Source organism: Caenorhabditis elegans, chromosome X, assembly GCF_000002985.6.
Source record: "Caenorhabditis elegans chromosome X".
Taxonomy (NCBI): Eukaryota; Metazoa; Nematoda; class Chromadorea; order Rhabditida; family Rhabditidae; genus Caenorhabditis; species Caenorhabditis elegans.
In genome coordinates, this window is record NC_003284.9 from 16,633,352 (window position 1) to 16,657,693 (window position 24,342).

The 24,342-nt window shown below is 36.1% G+C and overlaps 2 protein-coding genes and 6 non-coding genes across 12 annotated transcripts in view; 5 read left to right on the top strand and 3 right to left on the bottom strand.

Moving 5' to 3' along the window:
* On the top strand, window positions 1-4,281 carry C06G1.1 (Lipid-binding serum glycoprotein C-terminal domain-containing protein). 2 transcript variants are annotated; one of them, NM_001129626.5, is made up of 12 exons: window positions 1-80; window positions 139-296; window positions 680-778; window positions 829-920; window positions 1,086-1,266; window positions 1,337-1,451; window positions 1,811-1,882; window positions 1,947-2,204; window positions 2,405-2,532; window positions 2,630-2,755; window positions 2,805-2,972; window positions 3,757-4,281. In NM_001129626.5, the coding sequence occupies exons 1-12, from the start codon at window positions 17-19 to the stop codon at window positions 3,859-3,861; spliced, it is 1,566 nt and encodes a 521-aa protein (NP_001123098.1). In that variant the 5' UTR covers window positions 1-16; the 3' UTR covers window positions 3,862-4,281. The 2 variants fall into 2 exon arrangements, with proteins under 2 accessions (NP_001123098.1, NP_510689.1); NM_078288.9 differs by having other exon boundaries at window positions 12-80; window positions 1,953-2,204; window positions 3,757-4,274.
* On the bottom strand, window positions 1,479-1,550 carry C06G1.t1. Its single transcript has one exon. It is a non-coding gene; the product is annotated as a tRNA-His (tRNA).
* Window positions 4,282-24,342, bottom strand: part of F43B10.1 (EF-hand domain-containing protein) — a gene marked incomplete at its 5' end in the record, with an annotated part of 25,191 nt that continues 5,130 nt past the window's right edge. The window contains 11 exons of one of the 4 annotated variants that reach the window (NM_001348609.4): window positions 4,676-5,431; window positions 5,792-5,851; window positions 5,902-6,240; window positions 6,291-6,432; window positions 6,484-6,584; window positions 7,054-7,341; window positions 7,390-7,559; window positions 7,607-7,703; window positions 8,065-8,367; window positions 8,892-8,944; window positions 18,769-21,160. In NM_001348609.4, coding sequence (NP_001335569.1) covers window positions 5,371-5,431; window positions 5,792-5,851; window positions 5,902-6,240; window positions 6,291-6,432; window positions 6,484-6,584; window positions 7,054-7,341; window positions 7,390-7,559; window positions 7,607-7,703; window positions 8,065-8,367; window positions 8,892-8,944; window positions 18,769-21,132 — 3,978 coding nt within the window. In that variant the 3' untranslated portion in view covers window positions 4,676-5,370. Of the gene's footprint in view, window positions 5,432-5,791; window positions 5,852-5,901; window positions 6,241-6,290; window positions 6,433-6,483; window positions 6,585-7,053; window positions 7,342-7,389; window positions 7,560-7,606; window positions 7,704-8,064; window positions 8,368-8,891; window positions 8,945-9,404; window positions 9,718-9,947; window positions 10,208-18,768; window positions 21,161-24,342 lie in introns of those variants that run through there. The other 3 variants (NM_001270348.4, NM_001270347.4, NM_001348608.3) reach the window with 3 other exon arrangements.
* On the top strand, window positions 10,088-10,237 carry C06G1.10. The gene has a single exon (NR_131741.1). It is a non-coding gene; the product is annotated as an Unclassified non-coding RNA C06G1.10 (non-coding RNA).
* Window positions 12,983-13,180, top strand: C06G1.8. The gene has a single exon (NR_131742.1). It is a non-coding gene; the product is annotated as an Unclassified non-coding RNA C06G1.8 (non-coding RNA).
* On the top strand, window positions 13,843-13,985 carry C06G1.7. Its single transcript, NR_131743.1, has one exon. It is a non-coding gene; the product is annotated as an Unclassified non-coding RNA C06G1.7 (non-coding RNA).
* F43B10.5 lies at window positions 22,001-22,247 on the bottom strand. The gene has a single exon (NR_072908.1). It is a non-coding gene; the product is annotated as an Unclassified non-coding RNA F43B10.5 (non-coding RNA).
* F43B10.4 lies at window positions 22,090-22,313 on the top strand. The gene has a single exon (NR_072909.1). It is a non-coding gene; the product is annotated as an Unclassified non-coding RNA F43B10.4 (non-coding RNA).

Genomic DNA, 24,342 nt, shown 5'->3' on the forward strand with positions numbered 1-24,342 from the left:
CAAATTTTCAGATCTGATGATTTGGGTGTTACTTGTCATACTCGGGTTGAGCAATGTCACACAACAACAGAGCCTTGCAAGTGAGAACTATTGCATTTTTGTAGGAGAATAACATTATATTAATTTCGGTTTTTTCAGATAGTCTGTTTGCGGAAGAAGGCACATCACCTGGGTTTGTGACGAGGATAAACAAAAAAGCATTGAGTATTGTATCGGATCAGCTTAAAGATAGAGTTGTCAAGTTCATGAATTCAGATGGGTTAGAATTCAATATTTCTGCTCCATTGACAAATCAGGTAGGTTTTTGGAAAAATTGAAGAAAATTTAAAAAAAAAACGTTACAAAATCTAAAATTTGGTATTTCTGTTGAACCTTAAGTTGTTAAGTGAAGCCAAAATTCTATACTATTTCTATAATACTTGTACGCTTCGAAATCAATTTTTTTAGCTTAAATTCAATTTTCTCATTTTTTAATATAAATATCATTTGGGATACTATTAATTTACCGAAATCGATAAAAAACTTGACCGAATTTTTCTTGAAATACTCAGAAATGTACCAAAGTTCTCTAATAACTGGCTTGTACCTAGAATTTAAAAATGGGAAACTTAATTAGTCCCATCGCCTGAACTGCAGTTAATCCTTCTGTTTCAAAAACTTATAATTCAAATTTTTCCAGGTACGCTTCACGTTGCGATCATCCAAGATAATCTCCTTCGATGAACTCTACTTTGATTCTTCCATGTCCATTGTTCCACAGAAGGGTGTCTCATGGACGGTATGAAGCTTGATCAGCCGCCGCCTTTTTAACTTTTATTTTTTTTTCAGGGAACTAACATTAATGTCACCTTATTGGCAAGCTTTAGTCTATTGACAACGCAAGGTGAAATCACAGGAAACGTTCCGTTGTCGTTTGACAAGTGAGTGATAGTACCTGGTGTAATAGTTTAAAAGGCTGCGAAGCTGTGAAAGTTTTCAGTTTTTGATAGAAAATCGAAAGTGCTTATCAAGCAACTTTTCGAAGATAAAAAAGAAACATGAACTGATTGATGTCTATCATTTTTGAGTGAATAAAAAAATTTCAGAACAAATGTCGAACTTCTTCTATGGACCGGAGTTAATGGAGATGGTCACTTGAAAACTGACTTGATCACTTGCAAAGTCGCTGCTAACAATTTACAACTGCAGTTTAGCCAGGCTGATTCCGCACTTTTAGCTAACTATATTCCACATATGCAAAATTTTATCCGACAGACGGTCGAGCAGGTAAGTCGTTGAAAATTTTTTTGAATAAAAATTTGTCTTGCATATTCAACACAATTTTTTCCATTTCCAGGTTGTCTGCCCCTCATTCCATGCCGAACTCGTGCCAGTCCTCTCTAATCGAATCATGAACACCCCTCTCAGTGCATCTCTCTTCGAGCAGTATTTCATCAACTATGCACTTCTCGGTAAGCAAAAAACTGCAAAAAAGGAGTTGCCTGCGGCTGGAATCGAACCAGCGTCGCCACGGCCACAACGTGGAGTACTAACCACTATACTACGCAGGCCGAAAGCGAGAGAAACAGAGGTCGCTTATGTAGCAGTGGGAATGGAGGGAGAGTGAGCTAGAGAGAAAAGACCTCTCAGAAACGTGAGAGAGCGCGAGAGAAAGAGAGGAAGGTGGTATGCCAAGTAAAAAGACGAGGAGGTGAAATTGAACTTCGAAAACGCAATATAATATATTAAAATTAAAAAATTTAATCATTAAGTTAATCATTTTATTTAATTAATCATTAAGTTTACCTTTAATTTTTAATTTTTATTTCAGGACCTGTTGAGTTCTCGAGCCAAGCCATTACCCTTAAGCATCGTGGAAACTCATTTGGAATTTTGAGACAAGGTAAGTGAATCGCTCTCTCCTAATCCATATGACTAACACATTTACCAACATTGATCATCTTAAGGTTCAGGAAGAACTCGTCTCAACGACTTCCGCCTTCCATACCGTAGTCCTCCACTTCAAGTTCCAACTGCCGATTCGGGACACATGATTGATTTTTATCTGTCCAACTACACGATGAGTTCGCTTCTTTTCTGGATGGACCAGTACAGAAAATTCGATTACGAGATTAGTCGACAGGCCACGAATAATTCCGCGTTGGTTGGGTATCTGAAGACAGACTGTGGAACCGGAGATATCTGCGCTGGAACGCTGTTCCCCGGTAAGAAATGTTCGAGAAATAAGGATTAGGGTTAGAGTAAAAAATTTGAAATCCAGCAGAAATCTGGAAATTTTGAAGAACTAGAAAAAGCAGTTCACAAATTTAGGAATTTTAAAGAATTAGTTTTGATGTCATTTGCCTTTTTTAATAATTTGCTCAATAATGCAAAAATTTTTATTACTACTCTACTCTGTATTCAGCACTCGGAACTCGATTCCCTGGAGGAGAAGTAGTGATCAAGTCGCATACAGTGTCGTATCCACGAGTGGTGCTTAGAAAGAACAACATGACCATTTACATCGACAGTAGAGTGGATGCATTTGTACAGGTATGGGATATGACCACTATTCAAACCATCATGATAATGATTATGAGTGTCCATTTTTTTTCCCCGTTTCCCTTTCAACAATTGACAACAATTCCAGCAACAAGATCGCAGCCGCCGCTTCCTTACCGCCTCGATGAACGCTGAAGTGAAACTGGATAAGCCATCGTTCAAAGATTTCGTTTTGCACGGAGAATTGCGAATTGATAAGTTCAAGGTTTCAGATGTAATGACTTTTTTCTTTTAGAAAATGAATCATTATGAAACATTTCCAGGTTGCATCATTAGTTGATGGAATTGATGAGGGATCCTTGGAGTTTTTAGTGAATGCCTTAACGGAACTTATTCTCAATGAAGATATGGCCAAGAAGTTAAAGAGTGGAATTCAATTACCCATTATGTTTGATTACACTCAACAAGCAGCTAATGTCAGCATTGAAGATGTAGGTAGTTTATTTTTGCAATTTGACTTTTCCCAAAAGTAGGTGTTCCACTAAAAAGAAAGGTTTTTAGTTTAAATCTAAAATGACTGAATATAATCATAAAATTTTTGAAAAAAAATGTTGGAAGTTGTTTTATTTCGAGCCAACAAGTGGCAAGAATTCAGCTTGCGCCACCTTTTCGAGAAATCTAAATCCCATATGCATGTTCAAGCTAGAAGTCCAATAAAGTCGCCGCAACGGAGCCTCTGCCCGCCTCAGCTGTCGCCGCACCGGCCTCACGGTGTCAATCAAGCCGCAAGTATTCGAATGTCTAATTGTAAGGCGCGGAACCCCAAATGTGTCGGCCGTTTCCAAACAACTACTTCTATGTACCACGTTGCGCACACACTAAGCTACTCATTTCAAGCTAAGCTGCGGAGCCCCAAACGTGTCGGCCGCTTCAAATAACTACCTTTTGCACTTCATTGCACACTCGCAGCGGCGGGCGGCGTTGGCGTGAGGCCCGCATTTCGCGCCTCACTCTGATGGAAGCCCTAGTTTAAACCCTACAATATTGAAAAATACATATTTCAAAATATCTTTCGGTTATATTTGTATATATTTATTTTTGAGTTCTGTCAAATAGTGTACATGTCTAGGGCAATACTTACCGCTAAAAATTTGGCACAAACCAAGTTTTTCTAGAGAAAAATGTATTTTAGTGTTGTTTAAAAGTTTATTGGATTTTCTGTCGACACCAATTTCAAATTATTGATATTTGCCCAAAACGAACTCAATATTCCAGGACATGCTGCACATTTCTGCCGATTTCTGTGCAACCGACAAGTGTGCAACGACGGCGGACAACAAAGACACAGACGTCGACTACTACGACACTGTACAGGGTTAAAGTCTCTCCATCTCGATCAGATAGACTCGACTAGATTCGATGAATGTGATGAACGGTGATATTCTCCCCCAACTTCCTTCTCTATGCTCCAATTTTGAATTCAAGTATCTGTAAATGTAATCGTAGTTAGCACTACACCTCGCGGGTCATCTCCTTTCTCAATGTTCCCCTTTTTCTTTCACTTTTTTCCTGAAAAAAGTCTTTCTGTATAAAATGCTTATTTTTTCTTCGCTTTTGTGGAAACTTTGTGTGTTCGTTCTTCTCTCCTTTTCTAATTATCAACAAGTTGATTCATTTCTATTTTTTAAGTGTTGTATGTTTTTTTATTTATTATAATTGAAAAAGATTCCATAGTTTTTTTCTGGACTTGTTTGTTGATAGTCTATGTTTGGATGAATAAAACACAAAGATATAGATTATTTGAAATTGAATTTATCATGTTATGAACTGTTAAGAAATTTTTAAAATGGTTTGAGGTTACATAATAACAGGGTGGCCCATATTTATGCGGACAAGAGTTTCTCTCACAAACATATGTTTTTTGTGAGCCAGTTATTAAGATATCTGTTTGTTAGATTTCTGATGGATGATAAATTTTCCTACTGTTTGCTATAAATAATGTTTTGATTTGTCAAATTGTGAAATCTAGGCGAAGTAGTTTTATAAAATAAAAATAAAAACGGCTCCCTTTGATTTACCCGTCATCACAAATTTTGAGAAAACAATGCTCTTGGTCAAATATTGCAATTTTCTTTAACAACCTTCCGTACAAGCTAGCCTATTTTGTTTAGTATTTTGTGATAAAAATGACCATTTTGAACAGTTTTATGAAAGAAAAAAGTAACGCTACCTTTGATTCTCCCGTCATTTTAAATTTGAAAAAAAAACCGCTGTTGGTTAGGTACTGCAGTTTTTGTTAACTTCCGTACAGCTAGCCAACTTTGTTTGCTATTTTCAAGCTCTTGCTGTCTGAATATTATGAAACAAACTTAAAATATTTTCTAAAAAAAAGTAATGTTTAAAAATCTTTAGGAAAAAAAAACAAATGTTGTTTCAAAAGCATAGCACCGTGAATGAGAAATTTGATGAGAAACATAAATAATTCTTGAACATGAGAAAATGTGTGTCTGTGTTTTGGGACAAAAAGGTATGATTCTCTTCTAGAAAGAAAATTGTGTATTTTTGAGAGCACGTTTATCAACAGCGTATCTGATAAACCTATGCAAAAATGAACTGTTGTTGATAACATAAGAGGAGGAGGATTTTCGTGAACATTTGGGGAATGAAGAAATCATGAGAAAAGTGAGAAAACAAGACTAATAATTAAGATTAATGGAAAAGGAAAACAAAAGTTTACAGAACATTTGATTGACAGGATGGATTTGCAAGTATGACGGGAATAGAAATTTTAATAAAAAAAAATTTGATGACTTTCAAGTGATGACCGTACATTTGGAGACCCTTTTGTTTATTTCGATGACGATATGCTTTGAAGTGGGTTATGGCACATCAGAGAACATCATGGTAGGCTAAGCTAGAACGACCATCGTCTTCTTCCAGATTGAGGCTTCTGAAAATATAATTTATTGTTTTTTATTATGAAGTGCAGGATCCTTTTCAATTTTTTATAGTTTATCGGTGGCAGAAATTCAAAATTATGAATTTGAAATAGTCTAAGTTGATTGTACATTCCTCAAAAACTATTTAAACCTTGGAAAAGATATTGGAAAATCCTATACATTTTTATTTATATTGGTAGTTCAGTTTGAAGAATCAGTTTGAACATTTTTTATTTTTTTAAATTTTGGAGCATCAAATTAATTACACTAAATGACTATAATGGCATTTGCCAAAGTATCAAATGTTTTTTTTTCGAGTTTTATAATAGGTTATTTATTCAATGATGTGATTCCTCAAAAACAAAACTCACATCGTTTCAGCATCAGCCTGATCATCTTCCATCATTGCTTCATATTCTTCAATACAGTACCTGAAATAGCCAACTCAATAAATACCTCCACTACCCTCCAGTTCGCCTACCTATCCCACTCTGTCAACTCCTGACCTCCCTCGTCTTCAATTCTTGGTGACTCTGATCCTTCATTTGTTTCTTGGGCGAAGAACTTCCTCCAGTTCACGAAGGTGTTGATAAACCTTCCTCGCAATGAAGACTTTTTCAAGTCGCTGAGCCTAAATGCGGATACACCTCCGGGCACATTGAGCATATCGATGAGCTGGCAAGCAACATCTGCGAATCCCATCGAATCGATTCCTTCGGCGGCTAACTTTCTCTGTACTTGAGTATGGAATAGTTCCATGTCATAAAGTGTCACAAGACCGTCGCCGTCTAAATCCAAGATTCGGAACCAGTATTCGATACTGAAATGTTGATTTTTATTATTTTTTGTTGTGAAATTTGTAGAACAAACCTCGTTGGATGTGTCTTATCTTCTTCGGCGAGCAAAAATTGTGTAAACTCTGCCAGCCCAATATCTTCTACTGGTTGCCCACGATTTGGATTGGTACAAACTGCTCCCGAAAATATTCTATCTACAACCATAGGTACGAGAGCTGAAATTAAAAAATTTAGATCTCAAGAAAAAAAAGAAAATCTGATTTTACCTCCACCAGCGTGTTGAGCCAAGTCGGTGCTCGAAATTTTGAGATCATGATCCGAGTCGATTTCCCAGAATTTACAGTACACCACGTAGAAATGTTCATAACTAAAAAAATTAACTGCTCAAATTGGAAGTTATCTTGAATGAAAATTTTTGTAAATAACTCTAATCAAAAAGCTGGCAAAGCTGAGTTTGTGTCATTTTTTGAAAACTCTCATGAAAAATTTAAACTTTCGAACCTCTACAATGTAGGAATATAATCACAGAAATAGATTTTGATCGTTTTCCCACTGACCGTACTCGACCCTTTCCAAAAATTATAAGTAATTCAACAGTTGTAATTAAGTTGCATTTTTAGGAGTTAAAAACATTATTTCTGCTCTTAAAGTTGAAAAAAAGACCCTGTAAACTTTAAACAATTTTGAAATGCGACTACATAACTATCGAATACTTTTATGCTTACATGTACTCGCGAAGCTATGAAATGTAGTGAATTTTTTATCCGATTTCTAGGAACTATTAATACTTATATTAATAATCGTTTTCCCCAGCATATGTCATAATAAAAACATACCTGAAATATCTGAGGGATTTGTTGATATCATCATCAAATTGCAAATTCCTGATCGCTTGAAGTACACCTCCCTTTCGTAACCTTTCCGTTGTCAATCTTCCCGACCAGGAATGTGCATCGTTCCAGAATATTCTAGTCATCACAACTTGACAATACTTGTCATGGAATTCGGTTGCATCTCTGTAGAACGCCAATCCAGGATGCGTATGAATAACGTCCATGAGCATCTCGTAAAAATCTTCTGGCTGGAGATAACTTCTGGATCCCATCGTCAGTGTGTACACAAATCTGAAGAAGTTTTGATTGAGGATAGTGTGAGAATGCAATAAAACTAACCTAGCAGCTTCATCATGTGCAACAGATGTCATCGCCTTCCACCACGAGGTGAAGTCAACTTGCGTTGCCAGGCGGTCTTCGTCGTTGGTGATTGCTAAGAAGACGGGCATCTTCCAGTACATTGGCAGTCCTGCAGCCTCGCACACTGCTGGCATGTTCTCGAGTGTACACTATAAAACATGTTGGCACATTGATTAATGTCATTAGGTTCACCCACCTTTTGATTGGGAACTGATCGGAAGACTTCACACACTCGCCGTAAAGCAGTGTCGTTTTGCAGTTGTGGCACCGGTTTACCTTGTGGGTAGTAGATTCTGAATAGATATCAAGTTTTTTTAAATGTTAGTTCCGTTTATTTCAATGTTCAAGTGACGCTTAATCAAAATTGATAGCTTGTTTCCAAGAGTGTAAATTATGATATTCAAGAAACTTGAAAGTTTTTATAATTGCTTTGACATACCAAAAAGGAATAGTATTTAAATATTAAGTTTTTTATTCAAAAAATACACAGAGTTTTAAGCTAGGACCACAAAAGATTATTACTCAATAAAATTCAAGGCATAAATTTTTGAAATGTGAAACTTGTATCTACAAATTACAGTACAAATTACAACTGTACATAGTGCTCCTCATTTTGTTATCTGACAAATTAAAAAATATATATATATTACTTACGGTTCCTTTGGCGCCTGTGGTTTTGGTGGAAGAGGCCTACTGATCACTTGTGTTGGTTTTGGAGTAGGCCTGTACTGCTCGTCATTATAACTGTCAAACGTTAAATCCAACTCCGGAATTGCGTGCCTAGTTGGAGCAGCGACCGACAGCTCCGCAGAGTAATTGAGATCCGACTGAGATGCTGATTTCCTTCCGTAATTTCCATTACTGTCAAGTGTCCCGTTCAAATTCAACCTAGACGCCGGCACCGACGCAGTTCGTTTGGGTGGTGAAACAACATTGAGCTCGGCTGGATGTGCACTTCTGAAATGATTTTCAAATGTTATTGCGGATCAGACAACTTCCGGTAGTTGATTCGCACTGCCAGGTGATAAGTTTAGTGGTTGTTTCCCCCCCTCTCATTTCTTTGTTTTCTTCTTGCGTCACCATCATCATCTCCTTCAATCCATCCTACGCGGTGAAAAACATCCTCTGTTGCTGTCTACCCCCTCTATTGGACGGCTCTGCTGGAGCTTGGAGCTTGGAGCTTGGATCTCAGCGTAAGAAGAAATGAGTGAGCAAACAACTACCACTAAATTTGTTCACACGTAGCAAAAAGTCAAAATGAAGAGAGAAGTGTACTTTGAATGGCTTACGCGTACTCTAGCAAACTGCATTTTTTCTAACAAAAGAAAAAAGGTTTTCACTGAACACTGTTCACTGATTGTTGATAGTCAGTCAGCCTTGCTATGTAGGCCATGCTGTTCAAATTTGCTCAGCTCTAGTGAATCGAAGAGTTATCAGGTACAACTCTTTCTTTCGTCAGCGGTAAAAAGAGGCAAACATACTTGGTTGGAGTGACATCAGCTTGGATTTGAGTGGCCGACGCGGCGGATACGTTCTGAAATGAACAAAAATCATTAGGTATGGGGTTAATTTGATTGGTAACTTTTTTAAAATTACTAAATCTTGAAATGGTTTGTGGATTTTATATGTTAAACCAACCAAAGAATATTAAAACCTTTAAACTTTTCAAAACAATTGAAATTTTTTTTCAATTTTTGGTTTTGCCTGTTTTTCCCAAGACTTTTATAATATTTCAATACTTTATAAGATCAAAGTTTATATAATTGAAACGGGAAATAGGGTTTATATGGATAAATTTATTTAAAATATTTTTCTCTTAACCTGAATAATTCCCAAAAAATTTTTTCCTATAATTTTCAACTTCAAATTTATATAGTGGCTCCGTTTTTTTTTTTTTGAAATATTCAGGCATTCTTTTTTTTTTTTTTTTGAAATCTAGAAATTAACTATAAACCCAGAATTTACGCTTCTTGCCCAGTTATCTGAACACTTACAGTTCGATTTCTTAACAAGCGCCAAACTCGGAGATTTCTGGGAGCCGACATAGCTTGCATATTTCGATCACATTTTTCACCGACTAAGTGTGGTAAAAATAACGAATGTATAGTAGTGGACTTAATTTTGACACGCACTCAATAGGTTCTTTTGAAATTTTGCTCAAAAAGTATGAAGCCCAAACAATTGGTAGGGGGAGAATCGTGAATAGCCCTCAGAAAACAGATGGCAATATAGAAGTAGAAGATATATAGAAAAAGACGGGGATCGGATCTCCCCCCTTGACTTGACTTGAGAAACAAGACAAAGAAGAAGCAGAGGAGATCTGGAATAGAGAGTCTGAAGTTGAGGGGAGATAGAGATAGATATAGAGAGAAAGAAACGAGGGAGCGCTTTTGATTTGACTTTACACTTTTGCCGAACACTGCAGTTAGCCAGTCAGACGGAAACAGCAAAAGTGAAATGGTTTGCGGTTGTGGAGGGGGGGTTGAAAAAACAAAGAGGAGTCAGTCTATGTACATTCAAGACAAAAATCAACTTACATCTCGCGGTGATTTGCGTTGTGTATCAAACACTTTTCTGACGATGCTCTCGATAAATCGGCGGAACCGACGTTGCGACGACGTTCGCGGGTTCACGACGACCGCCTTAGTCCGAGACCTGGCGCGGGTCCTTCGGGCGGCCAGCACGCTGCACTCGCAGAGCACCGCGTCGCTGGGCCGACGTCTGGAGCCCTCTTCCTCCATCAGCAGGCTCAGAGGACGTATTGACTCCAGATGGCTAGGCCCCTCCAGTGTGCTACCTGGATGATGTAATTCTAGATTCGGGAAGTTGGAGAGAAAGAAGGTGGAAAGGAATAATATGGATTACGAATCAAAAGAAAATAAAGCAAAATGAAGAAGAAGAATAAAAATAACGAAAAGTTAGAATTTTTCGGTTTTACAAAACAAATAGTATATTTTTCATTAACATTATAAGCGAAATTAAAAAAAAACACACACAAATTTGTTCGAAAAATTCAACATTTGTTTTTTATTCTTAAGCTTTGGAAAATCTAATTTAAAAATATTTTAATTTGCGTGTTAATATTAAATGAAAAACTCATATTTTTTCCAAAATTTTAAAAATTATTCAAACATAATATTAGAACTTAACACATTATTTCCATTGGATAAAATTGTTTCAAACATTTTATAAAACAAACATTTTATAAAAAGACGGTTTTTGAAATTTTAAATGACTCAAAATCATTATTATAAGCAGTTTTTTGAAATTATCGAGAAATGCGTTTCCTTGGCGGAGGAGAACGTCAATTTATGCTTAAATTGATATAATTCATTATGCTTAAAGTGTTCACAATGTAGAAGAAATTCCAATTTCAATACATAGGAATTTAAAAAAATTTAATTAGAATGCAATTTATATTTAATAAACGAGAATATGGATTTAATATATTGAAAACGGCTCAAATTAATATCTGTCGATAAATAGAAAAATGATGAAGGCTAATAAAATTTTACGGAACTCGAAAATTTGCAGAATCAAGCAAAACTTTCATATTTTCTTATCACAACACCAAATTATCTGAATTAAAATTGCGAAATTTCTCAAATTCTCCAGATTGCTCCGGACAAGTTGGCAAAATTCAAGGAAAAGTGAAAGGAGAAAAACCAAGTGCGTTGTATATAAGCGGAAATATAGGTATATAGTAGATAAAAAATCGCCAATTTTTAATGTGATGGTGTGTTTTTTTGTAGGATTTGATTTGGTTATAGAAATTGGCCAAAAAAGAGGATCACGGAAAAGAAAAGAATATGACGTTTTTTAACCAATTTAAAATTACCATTTTCAGCAAAATTGTCAGTTATAATACTTAAGTAAAGGTTTAATATATAAAAAAAAGGTTGTACATGATGTTTTATACTGAAAAACTGAAAAACTAAACAACAAAATGCAAATGATCGGCACGAAAAGTAGAACAATAAAAATATTTGCCGTTCTAAAACTTCATACGTCCTAAAGAGGATTGATACCGACTATACAAACCTATAATATTTAACTAACGTATTATGTCGACCCTTGAGAACTACATTGAATACAAACATAGTGAAACGGCGGAACAGAAAGAAGAGGGGGGGGGGGGGGTAAAGTCATTTGGCACATATGGGGAAGCTCTAGATACGGTTGACACAAAATTGCATTACAGAAAACTTATGTTTATGTCAGTGATAACAGAAGGCAAACGTCTCATCTTCTCATCACTAAGCTTCAAAACTTATTGTAGACAACTCTGTTTCTCTCCTTATCACTCTTAAACTTTCAAAAATTTCCTTGATTTGTGTGACGTAAGACCCGACAGTTTTCTCGTTTCGTGTGATGACCATTAATTACCGGAACACAAATTGCTCTGTTGTAATCTGATTGAGTGTGCTTACAAACACACTGTACTTCGGAGGCTACTAGGTATCATAAACCACTTGAAAGATAGCTCTAACTGTGAGAAATAGAGAAACAAAGTTGAATAGTTATGTATTGTAGAAGCGGAAGGGTGTTTGTCCGTAAAATGACATTTATATATTCAAATTTTACTGATCAGGTATAGTTTTATAGAACTAACGAGATATAGGCGTAAAACTATAAAGTTAAGCTTTCAAGAAAATACATTTTAATGTAAAAAAATAAAGCCTACCTGCCTACATGCCTATAATCTCTGCAAAATTAGATTTGTTTCCGCTGACAATAATTTGCATAGACAGTGTGTGGGGGAGAGGAGACGCTGACAAGTAGAATGTCTGCACTCTCCCCTTCCCGCACACTCTCTTCAGATAGATTGTATTTTTGACAACTTTTTTTTAGCTCTTATTATATTAAAAAATGACAAGGAAAGAAAAGCTTGCATTAAAAAAAAATAATTAAAAAATTTTTTAGTGTTCGTTAGTGAAAAACTTTACAGTTCAAATATTGAGTTGAATTCGAAAACCACAGTATGGTACAAAAGCACTAAAAATGAAGAAGCAAATTTCAATTTTTCAAACCTTCAATCATCCAAGAAGCATTACAAAAACTAGAACTTAATGTGATTGGGTTTCCTTTTTTTTCTTCTTCTCTGCTTTTTTCTCTTATTTGCAGAAAAAAAATCAGTGAGATGATTTTTGTTCTCATTTGTGTTTTTGTATCTATCCAAAAACTGACAAGATTTTTTTTCATAAGATTTCAAAAGATTCAAGAGATTCGCAAAGAAAAAACATTTTGATTCTTAGTTATCCCCCACACTTCCGCGTCTTAAAAAAAAATTAAGAAATTAGGAAAAAGGGAGAAGCAGGACAGAAGAGCTATGAAAAAACAGAAAACAGAGAAAAACACAATCTTCCTGAGATTCCTCTTCGGTATGCCTATACAAAACATGGCAATCCGCGCTCACTTTGAAAATTGTACTCTTCCACTTGTTCAGCCCCCTTCTCCAATACATACGTATGCATAGTATACAACTTTGTGACTCACAAAACAGATAACAAAATTCAGAACATTTGTTGAATGTTTGATGGGGGAGATGCAGAGTCTTATCCGAAACATAATTGCGCACACTGATAAGAAAACAACAACTTCCGGTGGCAGAAAAAAAGGGACAATATGAATTGAAACCGTAGCGTAAATACGGCAAAAAAGTGTGTGCCGCGCCACATTCCGCGCCGAGAAATGGGAAGGCAGTCATATATTCATGAGAGGGGCCAAAATCAGTGAGGGGGCAAGAGATGGATGGAGGAGACCGGTCTCCCTCACTCTGGCGCTTTTGTATGCTCAACTCTAATCATAGGTGCTCGGTGCTCTATGCAAATGTATGTGTGTGTGTGTGTGTGTGGACGAAGTTGAGAAGGTTGAGAATACAAAAGTCCGAGTTGTTGGTCGCAAGGATTTTGCAGGAAAAATAATTGTAGCAAAAAGTTTTTCATAAAATTTGGTTTGACTTAGATCCAACATATAATAGTTCATAAGTTTGAGGTGGTATTTTTCGTTACAGTATTTTTCCTACGAGTCGTGTACCTACTTAGATACCGTATTTCCTCTATTTGTATTGCACCCCATTAATCAACTTTGACAGCTTATATCTCAGTCATAGTTTGTCCAATTTAAAAATTGTCAACTAGCAAAATTTTTTAAAGTTATTTTTCTATCATTTCGTAGTCAATAATATACTGATATATTTAAAATAAACCAAGATATAACGTTTCAAAGTTAAATAGTCGAGCGCAATACTAATAGAGGAAATACGGTAGTTCACTTTCCTGATGTGAAATTTTTTTGCTGGTATCTGATAATTGAAATCTAAACTTTCAAGTTTAGTTTTTCATTCAAAATGTCTGAGTTCATGGGTAAATTCAAATTATTCTTTTCACATGCACTTTTGAAACTTGGCATTCCTCAATGAAAATTTTACACATTAAAACGGTTTTTTGATGGTCAAAACTGTGAAGAAGTGATAAATGACGGCGGCCCCTATGGTATGATGTCGTTAGTGATAAGTGAAAGAAGATGAGGGGGGGGGGGGGGGGAAAGGAAGACGTAGATCAATCACAAAGAGTGTTTGGCACGCACTACCAAATCGCTTTGCTTCTCTTTTTCTGTTATTATCACTGTTACAATTTTCATTGCTTTTTTTCACTTTTTTCCGCCCGATGAATGGGAAGGTCAAGAATGGAAAGTAGCCGAGACAGAAAACATTTTTCTAAAAAAAAAAGAAAGTAAAGCATTATTTCAGAGGGGTTAAAGTTATTAGTTCTTAGTTATTACTTATCAATAAGTACATTGGCATGTGAAACATAAAACCGGTTCACCTATTGGTAGCTACTAGCCGTTAGCTGTTACATATTGCGAATCAGAAAGGGAGGATTTTGATGTGAGAACGGTGACGTTGACAAGAGAGGAGATTTGCATTTGAATACAAAATAAAAGGCGATTTTAGTCTTGTCTTCACAATATATAGATCTTCCAACAATACGGAAATCTAGGGTTGGGTTTTGACACTTTTCTTGTTGTATCGTTTGTGCGACACCCCACACAAGTCAACAAAAAACTAGTAAATCAAGGTGATAGGAGCCGAGATGTCAGGAAAATTGGTTGGGAGATGAAAAGATAGATAACTAGTAGTAGAACCTCACTTTTCAGAGGAACTGAATGAAAATGGGGTTCTATGACAAAAAGAACAACTCACGGAGCAGCTGTTCAACAATTTTTGGAGACAATAAAAAAGAAAGTACATGTAAGGGTTAATGCATCACGGTCAGTGGTGTTAATGTGGCGAACTGTTCCAAAAAAAAAGTCTGGGCAACCTTGCCACAAATGGTTTTATGCTAGAGTTGCTTAAATACCAACCCGGAAAAGTACATGTAAACGAACCAAAGTGAACGATTTATCGTAAACTATATTCTCATTGTACTGAAAAAAAAAGTACAGAAAAAATTAACAATACAATGTTAACTCTCGATTCTGAAAATTGCTAATACTTACATTGATATCCTCAAAAGGAGAGCAAAAAAATAATTAAATTGTTTTGTTCATGTAATTAATTTACAGAAATACATAGGACTAAAATTCGTGTTACAATCCAGAATTTTGGAAAGATGAATTTTTTAAAAGTTAATATTGTTAATTGAAAATTCTTGGAATCCCCTTTTTTTGGGGAAATCGGGGATTCATTTTTTTAATTCTAGAGAAAGATCAAAGATTTTTATCATAGAAAACTTTTTTGTTATGCTGAAATAATTTTTGATTTCAAAAAAGTCCCTTACATTTATCTAGCACTACAAATTCTTGCTCCAGTTAGCAAACAAAACAGTACATGTCGGACTTTTAGTGCTAAGTACTAAAAACTCCAAGTCCCCTTGAAAATGCTTTGATCGACAAGATTTTACTAGTAATAATATCACATATAATCTTCAGCGAACGAAACATGTGAAAAGTGTGCTAGATGAGTGTGTTAGATCGCTGAGCACATTGTGCAGATGTGTTGGATTTAAAATCTCAATCAAAGAAAACGGGGACAAAAAAGTTTACGCCAGGGGTCAGCTGTACTACATACACTTGTGCATCTTGCAGATGAGTTTTTGGAAATTTCTTTCTTATTCCTCTTCCAACAACGCGGAAATGCTCTTTATTCCTTTACACACACTCACTCACTCTCACACAAAACGTATTGGAAGATGTGTTGCAATCATATTATCTATGCATATAATGGGATTGTTGGCGTCTTGCATACTCGATCTGCTTCATCACGAGAACGAGGTCTGTGGAGCTCCTCCACCCCCTCATTGCACCCTCGTTAGCCGCCCATTTTGACATGTATGGAAATTGGCTGCCTATTTTTTTTTGGTTTATATTTCTGAATAGCGCGATCATAGATTGAAAATGAAAAGAACAATTTTTTGATTAAAAAATATAAAATGGTTTTTGTACAAAAATGGCTGGGCTGAAGGAGCATGACATTTATGCTCATTAATTTGCCCTCCAAAAAACTTTTTTTTCTATGAATGTACGTTCTGGAGTCGGTGTCAACTTATTTTAAATTTAAAAAAACTGTTTCAAAACACAATTGCTCTATAACTTAGCTTTTCCCTTTTTGAAAAAAGTTAGAAAAATTCAGAAAATGGTTAAACAATTGGAATATACTCAAGTTGAACGTTTTATCAAATAATTAGAAAAAAAATTTGAACGAAAATTCATTTCACAAAAACAGCACCCAGAATTAAAAATTATTCACAATTCTGGCTGGAGGAAAAAAACAACCGTTTTGGACACATTCTTAAGTTGAATTCAAGAAACGGAAAGTGTTATCTTCTATCATCAAATATTCCTCGTTCAAAAGCGTCATTGGTGAGAAAAGAGATGGCCCCGGATAATAGAATGAAAGCGGAAAGAAAAGGAGAAAAAGTTCGCGAGAAAAACGTGAAAAGTTAATCGTGCGAAAAGCTGAATCTTGAAAAGTCGAATCAAAGCTCCACCAAAAGCGTAGGGCAAAGTTCAATAAAGTGAGCTTAAGCCGAGGAGGCAGAAGCCAGCCGACCGACTTTATGAGCCTGAGCATTTGTGCGCGCAGGAGCTCCTACATCGATAAAAGATCATTGAAAACTAGGCTCTAAACGAGAAGGAACATTTGCAAAGACAAACGGTAGTTGATCGTAATGTACATGATAACAAGAAAAGCGTTGGGGGAGGTGGAGGGAGGTAAGGACGAGAAGCAGCATCACATTTGCCTCCAAAAATAAATAAAAAGGGCTCGGGCGGGAATCGTTCGCGGGGACTTAGACTCGGCCGCTTGTCCCCCTTAAAACCATCATCTGGCTAGCCAGACAATGTTCGTTAGGTTGAGTTGTAATTTTGTTAAAATGTTTTTATTATCTGAATTTATGGTTTTGATTTCAAACTCTCAAGCTTGAGTTTTGAAGTTCCCGTCTCGCAAATTCTAGTTCCTACAAAAAAGTATTTCAGCGAGAAACATTTCGGTTCTCTGAACATGAAATAAAATCATTCCGAAAATTTTCAAGTCAAAACTGAAATTTGAAACTTTATTTTAAATATGGGAGCAATGTGAAAATCTGCTTAATTTGGTAGTGTTAGCTAACAAAAGTCTTAAATTTGAAAAATCTTCAAGACATTTCAAAAAGTTTGCCTATAAAAAAAATCTGAAAGAAAAACTAATTTTGTGTCTTAAAATTAGTAAAATAATTTTCTGGAAAATTTTCAGATCGACATTTTTTTTCAGTTTAATAAACATCAATTTTTGAGATACTTTTTTTGCAGGGCCTATTTAACAAGTTTTTTTCTGACGATCTCAAAAAACTATGGAAAAACAGACTGGAAATCAGAAATTCAAAACATTTAAGGGGAAGCCTCATATTCATAAATTCTTAAATGCCCACAAAAACAGGAAAATCGGATTCAATCATTATAATAAACATTTTGACATATTCTTCAGGATTACATAGGATTAAGGACTAATACAAAAAGAAATGCATGTTGGGTGATCTCATTTCACCACGCTATCCGTTCAAAGTACTTTTTTGCTCGGCAGCACGTGCATTCAAGGAGAACATTTGATATTTTAGCCGTTGGTAATAAGTGTGTGTATTCGAAAATATTCGGGAAGCCAAATAAATAATTCTGAATTATTTGGGGGCTTAGCCTGGAAAAACAAATCGATCAGAAAGTCAAATTAGATTAACAACATCATAATTTTAACAGGATTAAATACATATTTGCTGAAAAATTAGGAGAATGTGATAAGGTCAAACTAAATAATTTATTGAGATGTTTCGAAAATTTTTATTACAAATTGGAATTAATAACGAAGATGTTGAAAGCACTTTTTATACTTTTGAAATACTCAAAATGACTTTTAAAGAATTTTGTTGCTTTTTAAAAAATGATATGGCGATTTGAAACTTAGAAACAGTTGAAATTTGAGATTACTAAGAAAAAATTGATATATTAAAAATTTATGTACGTAAATCAACAGCTGAGTTGAGAATTATTTTTCCAAAAACTTTTTTTCCAAAACAGAATCAAAGGTGAGCAATTTTCCTTTACAGACCGGACTTGAATTTTTTTTAAACATTTCAAGTATTATCATTATGCAAATTTGGTTTTTGAGATCATTTTGCGTACTTTGTAGTAATAAAAAAACATTGAAGGTGAATTGAATAACATTTTCTCGAGATAGGAAAATCAATCAAAAATCGTACTTTTCAACTACTCTATTTCGAATTTTATTAAAATTCTGGAATTCCATGACAAACAAGGCAAAGTTGAAACAATAAAATTCAGCGAAAATTGACACTTGTGTTTACACTGAATTCTTGAGAATGGACGTCATAGAAATGTGTATTCGTTTCCGAAAATGTCCAAAAACAAAGCAGAAAATTGTTGTGAAATTATTTAACAAATAATTTGAAAGTTACAATTTTAATGAAAAAAAAATTTCATTGAAATGATCACCTAAACTAAACAGAGATAAGGGAAAAACTACATTTGGAGTTATAAAAACATGTTATTTTATACTTTGGAAAGGTGCAATTCTCAGGATTGACGTAAGTATTTTTTGGTGTCTGAGAAAAAAAAACCAACTAATAGAAACAGCAATCAAAAATCGTCTCAAAATAGAGCACACGTTCTAAAAACTGTCATTTCTCTCGAAAACAAGATCCAGAATACTTTTTCATCTCCGAACACAAGCCCCGATAGTTTTTCGCGGTTGTTTGCACTATTCCCACATGATTGAAAGTACACTAACAAGATTTTGCCAAGCAAAACCCCACAGTCTCATAAGAAATTGAAGATCAGGATTTAAAAAAAGAACTAAAAAATACTCACGTTTGATTTGAAGTCGAAAATCGAATGGGTCGCAATGTCGTGTTGTTTAATTGGCTGCTGCTGATACTGTGGACGGTAGTGATTATGTTGCTCTTTCCCAAGGTAGGACTGGTGGTTTTGATGATTTTGCAGTGGTTGATGATTCTGATTCTGAACCGAATGCACTTGAATATGACGGATTGGCGGTGTCGGCGACGAGTGCTGATATGTGCTGCCCATGTCCACGTGAATGACTGGTTTGGCACGAAACACCGCGCTCCGTGGACTCATATTGCCATTGGTTTGCGGTACAGCTTTAGCGGTCGCCGCAACTGGTACATGCTCGTTGTATTTGACGGTTGTGGTCGAGAGTTGCACAACGGGAGTGCCTGGTCGTTTTTCGAATTCTGTGATCCGAGAGGCAACACTTCCGGTCGAGGGCACCGGGAAGTTCGGTCCGTTTCGATACATGGTTCGCGAAATTTGATAGCCAGGAGTATGAATTCCAGCTAAATGAAGTTGTTCTTTCACATTATGCTTCGGTTTTGGATGCGGAAGTCCTGTTGGAATCTGATACACTGAAGAGCTCTCGCTGACCTCATCTGTTGGGGATGGAGAGTGCAGCTTCCGGTGAAGTGACAAAGCAGGAGACTTAGACACCTCAATTGGTGGGGGACTAAAAGCGTGTTCACCTGTTGGAAATCTACCGCAACCTCCAACTCGTCGGTTTAGAGAATCATTGTGAACAACAGGTGCAGGTGACACGGATCCAAATGTTGTTCCGCCAAATGTATTTCCACGAACAGTTCTTGAGAGTTCATTTACAGCATTATCCAGTTCATTGAAACTTGGAATTAGGAAAGAATTTGACGGAAAAGCTGGATTCAATGGAGTTCTCGGCTTCTCGGTGTATTCGACGGATGGTTCTCTCATCAGCTCAGCTTTTCTTGCAGCAACTCCTTGACCACTGCCAACTCTCTGAGTAAACCTTTTTTCAGTGTCGATTGGTTCTTGTAACATTTGAAGTCGTTCTGCTGCTGTTAAACTTGTTGGAATTCTCTGAATTGTTGGCGAAGAAGGTCTCGAGCTGATGGTTTGACTCCAGAAATTATCCAATGCTCCGGATTTTCTTTGTTCTGGAGCTTCAGCTGCTCTTCGTTCAACCGCTCTTCCAAGAAGCGAACTATTCATTTCATAGTTACTTGAAGACTTTGAAATTGGCAGCTGTGCTCCACGTCGTGGCAAAGTCATTGACCCAGTGGTCGTAAAAGCGGATGGACTCAACAAGTCATCGCTTTCCAAATTTTGAAACCGATTCTGCAACTGTTCAAACGATTTGCTCCATTCTGATGTGCTTCGACTCATGTTGTCATCAAGGAGACGTTGAGCAATAATATCCAACTGATCCGTGTCGTGAAACACGGGTTGACGAAAACCTCCGGACGACGCACTTGAGGCGAGTGCGGGTACTCCGTTGTTGTAAAATTGATGAGATGAAGAGGAAGATGGCGGCGGCGGCGGCGGTGGATGACGATGAAACTCAGATCGATTTTCGAACGGGTGCGCCTGTTGCTGCTGCTGTTGCAATGACGACTCTCGTGGAAGTGGCAGAGGAGGACCACCAAGCGAACTTGAGTGCTGATATTGATGCGGGGTAGAGTTGTGGTATTCGCGATGAAAAGTAGAAGTTACCGGACCGTTCGAGGTGAAGGTTGTTTGCACTCTTTGTTGAGACGGATATCCGTTTCCGTTTGGAACCACGTTTTGATAAACCGAAGTTGTCGATCGAACACCGTTTGGGACTTCTTGGCGAATTGAATACTCAATTAGTGGAAAGTTAGATTCGGACGATTGATAGGTATACGATCGTGTCGGTGGAGCCCGATCCGTGTGAATTCTGTCGATATAGGCTTGCACGGCTGGTGAGTTTTGCACAGAGTGCTGTGCAGACGGGTAACGAGAGAGTAAGTCGAGAAGTGCAGAGCCACTGGCTGGCGATCTTTCGCGAAGGTGTTCCGAGAAGGAAGAGGGTACTGACAGGTTATGTGACGAGTGGTACTCTGAATGTGACGACCAGGGCGTGGTTGAAGCTGGTCTTCGTTGTTGGGACGGAAAGTTCACTTCAGCAGTACGAAGTGGTCCTTGATTCCACGGCTCTGGAATGTGATCCTCCGAGATTGTTCTCGGCTGATGTTGAAACGCTGATCTTCGATTATCGGCCGACTGCGACCGGAAACGAGTAGTTTGGGGGTCGTTTTCAGCACCAAACGTGGTTGTAGTGGCCAAACCACTGCCTCCGTACCGTAACGATTCCGATGGAAACTGCACTGACGAGGACGACGGCTGGTTGAATCTTGCGAAGTAGTCGTCGTCAAGATGGTACATTTACCCTTTGCTCTCGCAAGTACTGAAAGATGTCCGAAATTGGAAGAGAGATTAAAAGAATGGCGGGGGAAGAACAAAGAAACGAGATATTTTGCAGGACAACTGTTGAGTAGGTGGCAGCAAGTTGGAGCAAAAATGCACAAAAACATGGAAAAACGCAACAAATCAAACAAACTTGAGAGGCAGAGTGAGAGGTAACAAAGGAAAAAAGATAGGATCATAATCAAATTTAATAGAGGAAGGAGGATTGATTCATAATGAGAGGAAAAATACTACTTAAAAAATTTTTTATTTGCATTGCATTTTTTATTTATAAAATGAACTTGAACCCACTGGTAACTTAAAATAGAATTATATAATAGATCAGTATCTAGCAGGTAGCAATTAGTGGGAAAACATAGATTGAAATGAAAGTGCGAAAAAGAAGAAGAATAGGAGTGGCCTGAACCAGCAGAAACTGCAGATTGAAGTGATTAGTAATAGTAACAACTTTTCCTTTAGGAGGAGCGACATATTTTGTAAGAAGATTTGGAAAAGAAGATGTGATGAAAGAATGAACGATAGATGGTGATGATGATGAGAATTCTGAACATTAATTCTACGAAAAAGGTTGAAAGAGCTCTTAGAGCGGAGTTTTTAAGCTAAAAAACCAAAACCACTATTCAAAAATCTAGATCCTAAAAAACTAGAAAAGCGGATACGAAAAAAAGTGGGAGGATAAAAGATGAAACGATGATCAAGCGAAAAAAGACAGGTAGTAGTGAGCGAGTGCAACCAGAACGTCGGCGGTAAAAAAGAAAAAGAGACGAAGCAGCAAGAAGAGAAAATGAAAAAGCAGAAAAAGAAGAAGAAGAAGAAGCTGAATGGTCTAGAAGCCAATAAATTGCGAGCCCCTCGAGAAGACTTTCGAGGCGAAAGCGGCGACGAGCCGATAGAACACTGGTATTGTTACAGCGGGTAGACGGGGCTCCCGGCGAGAGCGAGGGAGAGAAAGAGATGGAGTATATATTTTCTCGAGGAGAGACGGAATACGTTTTTGCTTTCATTTCAGAGGTCCGTCCTTCTACACTTCGACGACCCCCGACAGCTGTCGCTAGATCGCCTGCTCTTTTTCTCTCACTCTCTCGATGTATCATTATCGGGCACTCGTCAAGTGCAATCCGTGGTCACCTAATCATCATTCCTTTTACGTTTCACTATTTTTATATTGAACGGGAGAAATATTAAAAGCGAAGTTTAGGAATGGAAGATGACGGCGGCTGAAAAATGACTGAAAAAAGGAATTGATCCTATGGAGTTCCAAAGCAAGTTTCATTTTGTTCAGTAAAAAACTTTCTGGAGGACATAGTTTATGAGACTGAGTTATCCTGGAAACAATGCAACAATCTAAAGAATAAAAGCAATCATAATCAAGAGCGAATATATTTACAAAATTTGGTACTTGTGCATTAAAACCCCGCATTTTTAAAATTAATTAAACTTCCATTTATCTTCCGATTCTGATAAAACGTGATGTTCATTTTCCCTGTTTAGGCTTAGAAATGATTAAATGTTTATAAGCCGAAAAATACAAAAACTCGACACGTTTTTATTTAAAAATTCATTTTTAATATGAGGGATTAGAATACAAGTACCTAAAATCTTATTTCAAATTTTTGCAAATTTTTGTCATTTTTTTTCAAAATTTCAGTGGAATTCTTCTTAAAAACAAATCTAGCTGAAAAAAAATTTGAAAAAATTCGATATCATTTTGTTAGGAGTTCATAGGATACATTTTCCAAATATCTAAATATTTATTAGAGAAGCAAGTATGATTTTTTGGCAGCACTCAACGATTTTTCTGTTTGGAGTTGAAATTATTGTTGAAAGATTCTCGATTTTCCAGGGTTTCTAGGATTTCAAGCAAAATCTTTCAAATAAATCTTTTTTCCAAAAAACTGACAGTCAGATTTGAATAAAATCTATCGAAGTTTGTTTCTGAAATCTAAAATCTAAATTTCATAATTTTTTTTCATTTTTTCTCCAGAAATCAACAAATTAAAAATCTTGTTCATTTTAATTTTCAGGAAAAAAATATCAAAAATGCTGCTCCGGATAGAAATTATCTTAAATGGTATCAAAAAGAAAAATTCAAAAAATTTCAATTTACTTTTTTAAAATCAAATTAAAAACGACCATTTTATAATATCCCGGCAAGTAAAGTTGAAAATTTTCAAAAAGAATTTGATACTAAGAACTAGGACTTGTTATAAATCTTTGAGAAAAAAGAATGCCACCAAAAAAAAAGAAAACAAATAATGAAAACAAGTCTAAAAGTTATGTGATTGCTACTATGATTATGATTATGTGATAGAGTAGGACAAAAGCAGGGAGAAACAGAGAAAGACGGCTCATGCTCTATATAAAGTTTATTTTGGAGCGAAGCCAAAGATAATTACACGTTTCTTTTCCTAACTCTACAAATTGAAGCCTTTTTGACCAATGATGATATCAGTGTCAATGAAAAACAGTTGTCAAGTACAAGAGGGGAAGGATATGAAATCTTTTATTTTAGGTTTTTTTCAAATTTAAATAACAATCAAGGATTTGATAACAGTGATATCATGAAATAAGTTCAAGTGTTCTAGAAATGAGCTGGGTTTACATAAACAGGTGCAAACTCGAAGTCTGACTTAATTTCCCAAAAGTTTTTGAACGCGGGAAGAAATTGGAGAAACATCAATAAAAACATCAAAATTGTTTTACAAGGAGATGCTTCTTGTTATTGAAAAAGGAAAAGCCGTATTGCACAGCGCAGATTTTATACACTCATTTTAATTTATATTTACCCTACGTTATTTTAAGAATTAAAATTATTTGAAAAAACATATTGGGAAAATATTTTTTTTCGTGTGAAACTGAACTCAAAAATTTTCAAATGCTTCATAGCCATTCTCACAGGAACTTTAGAGTACAACGGTTTCTTTTCATTATATTGATTAACTTAAAAAATGTATATAATTGCAGTTTTTGTTTTATAAAAAACTGAGAATGCACAAAATATTTGCTAACAAACTTTAGAAAAAATATATTGCTTTACAGCTAGATTTTTAATAATCGGAAACAACTTTTCACAAAGTATTCTATGTTACCTTCATTTTCAAACTAGTTAGAACATACTGAGATAACATTTAAGTATGAAAGTCGTAAAAGAAACCAATTTTTTGATCA

Excerpts from the sequence above, each read along its gene's own strand:
- C06G1.1 (NM_001129626.5), top strand. The coding sequence starts at position 17 with ATGATTTGGGTGTTACTTGTCATACTCGGGTTGAGCAATGTCACACAA. Across the intron at positions 297-679 it reads CTGCTCCATTGACAAATCAG|GTACGCTTCACGTTGCGATC; the intron begins GTAGGTTTTTGG and ends AAATTTTTCCAG. Across the intron at positions 2,756-2,804 it reads ATAAGTTCAAGGTTTCAGAT|GTTGCATCATTAGTTGATGG; the intron begins GTAATGACTTTT and ends AAACATTTCCAG.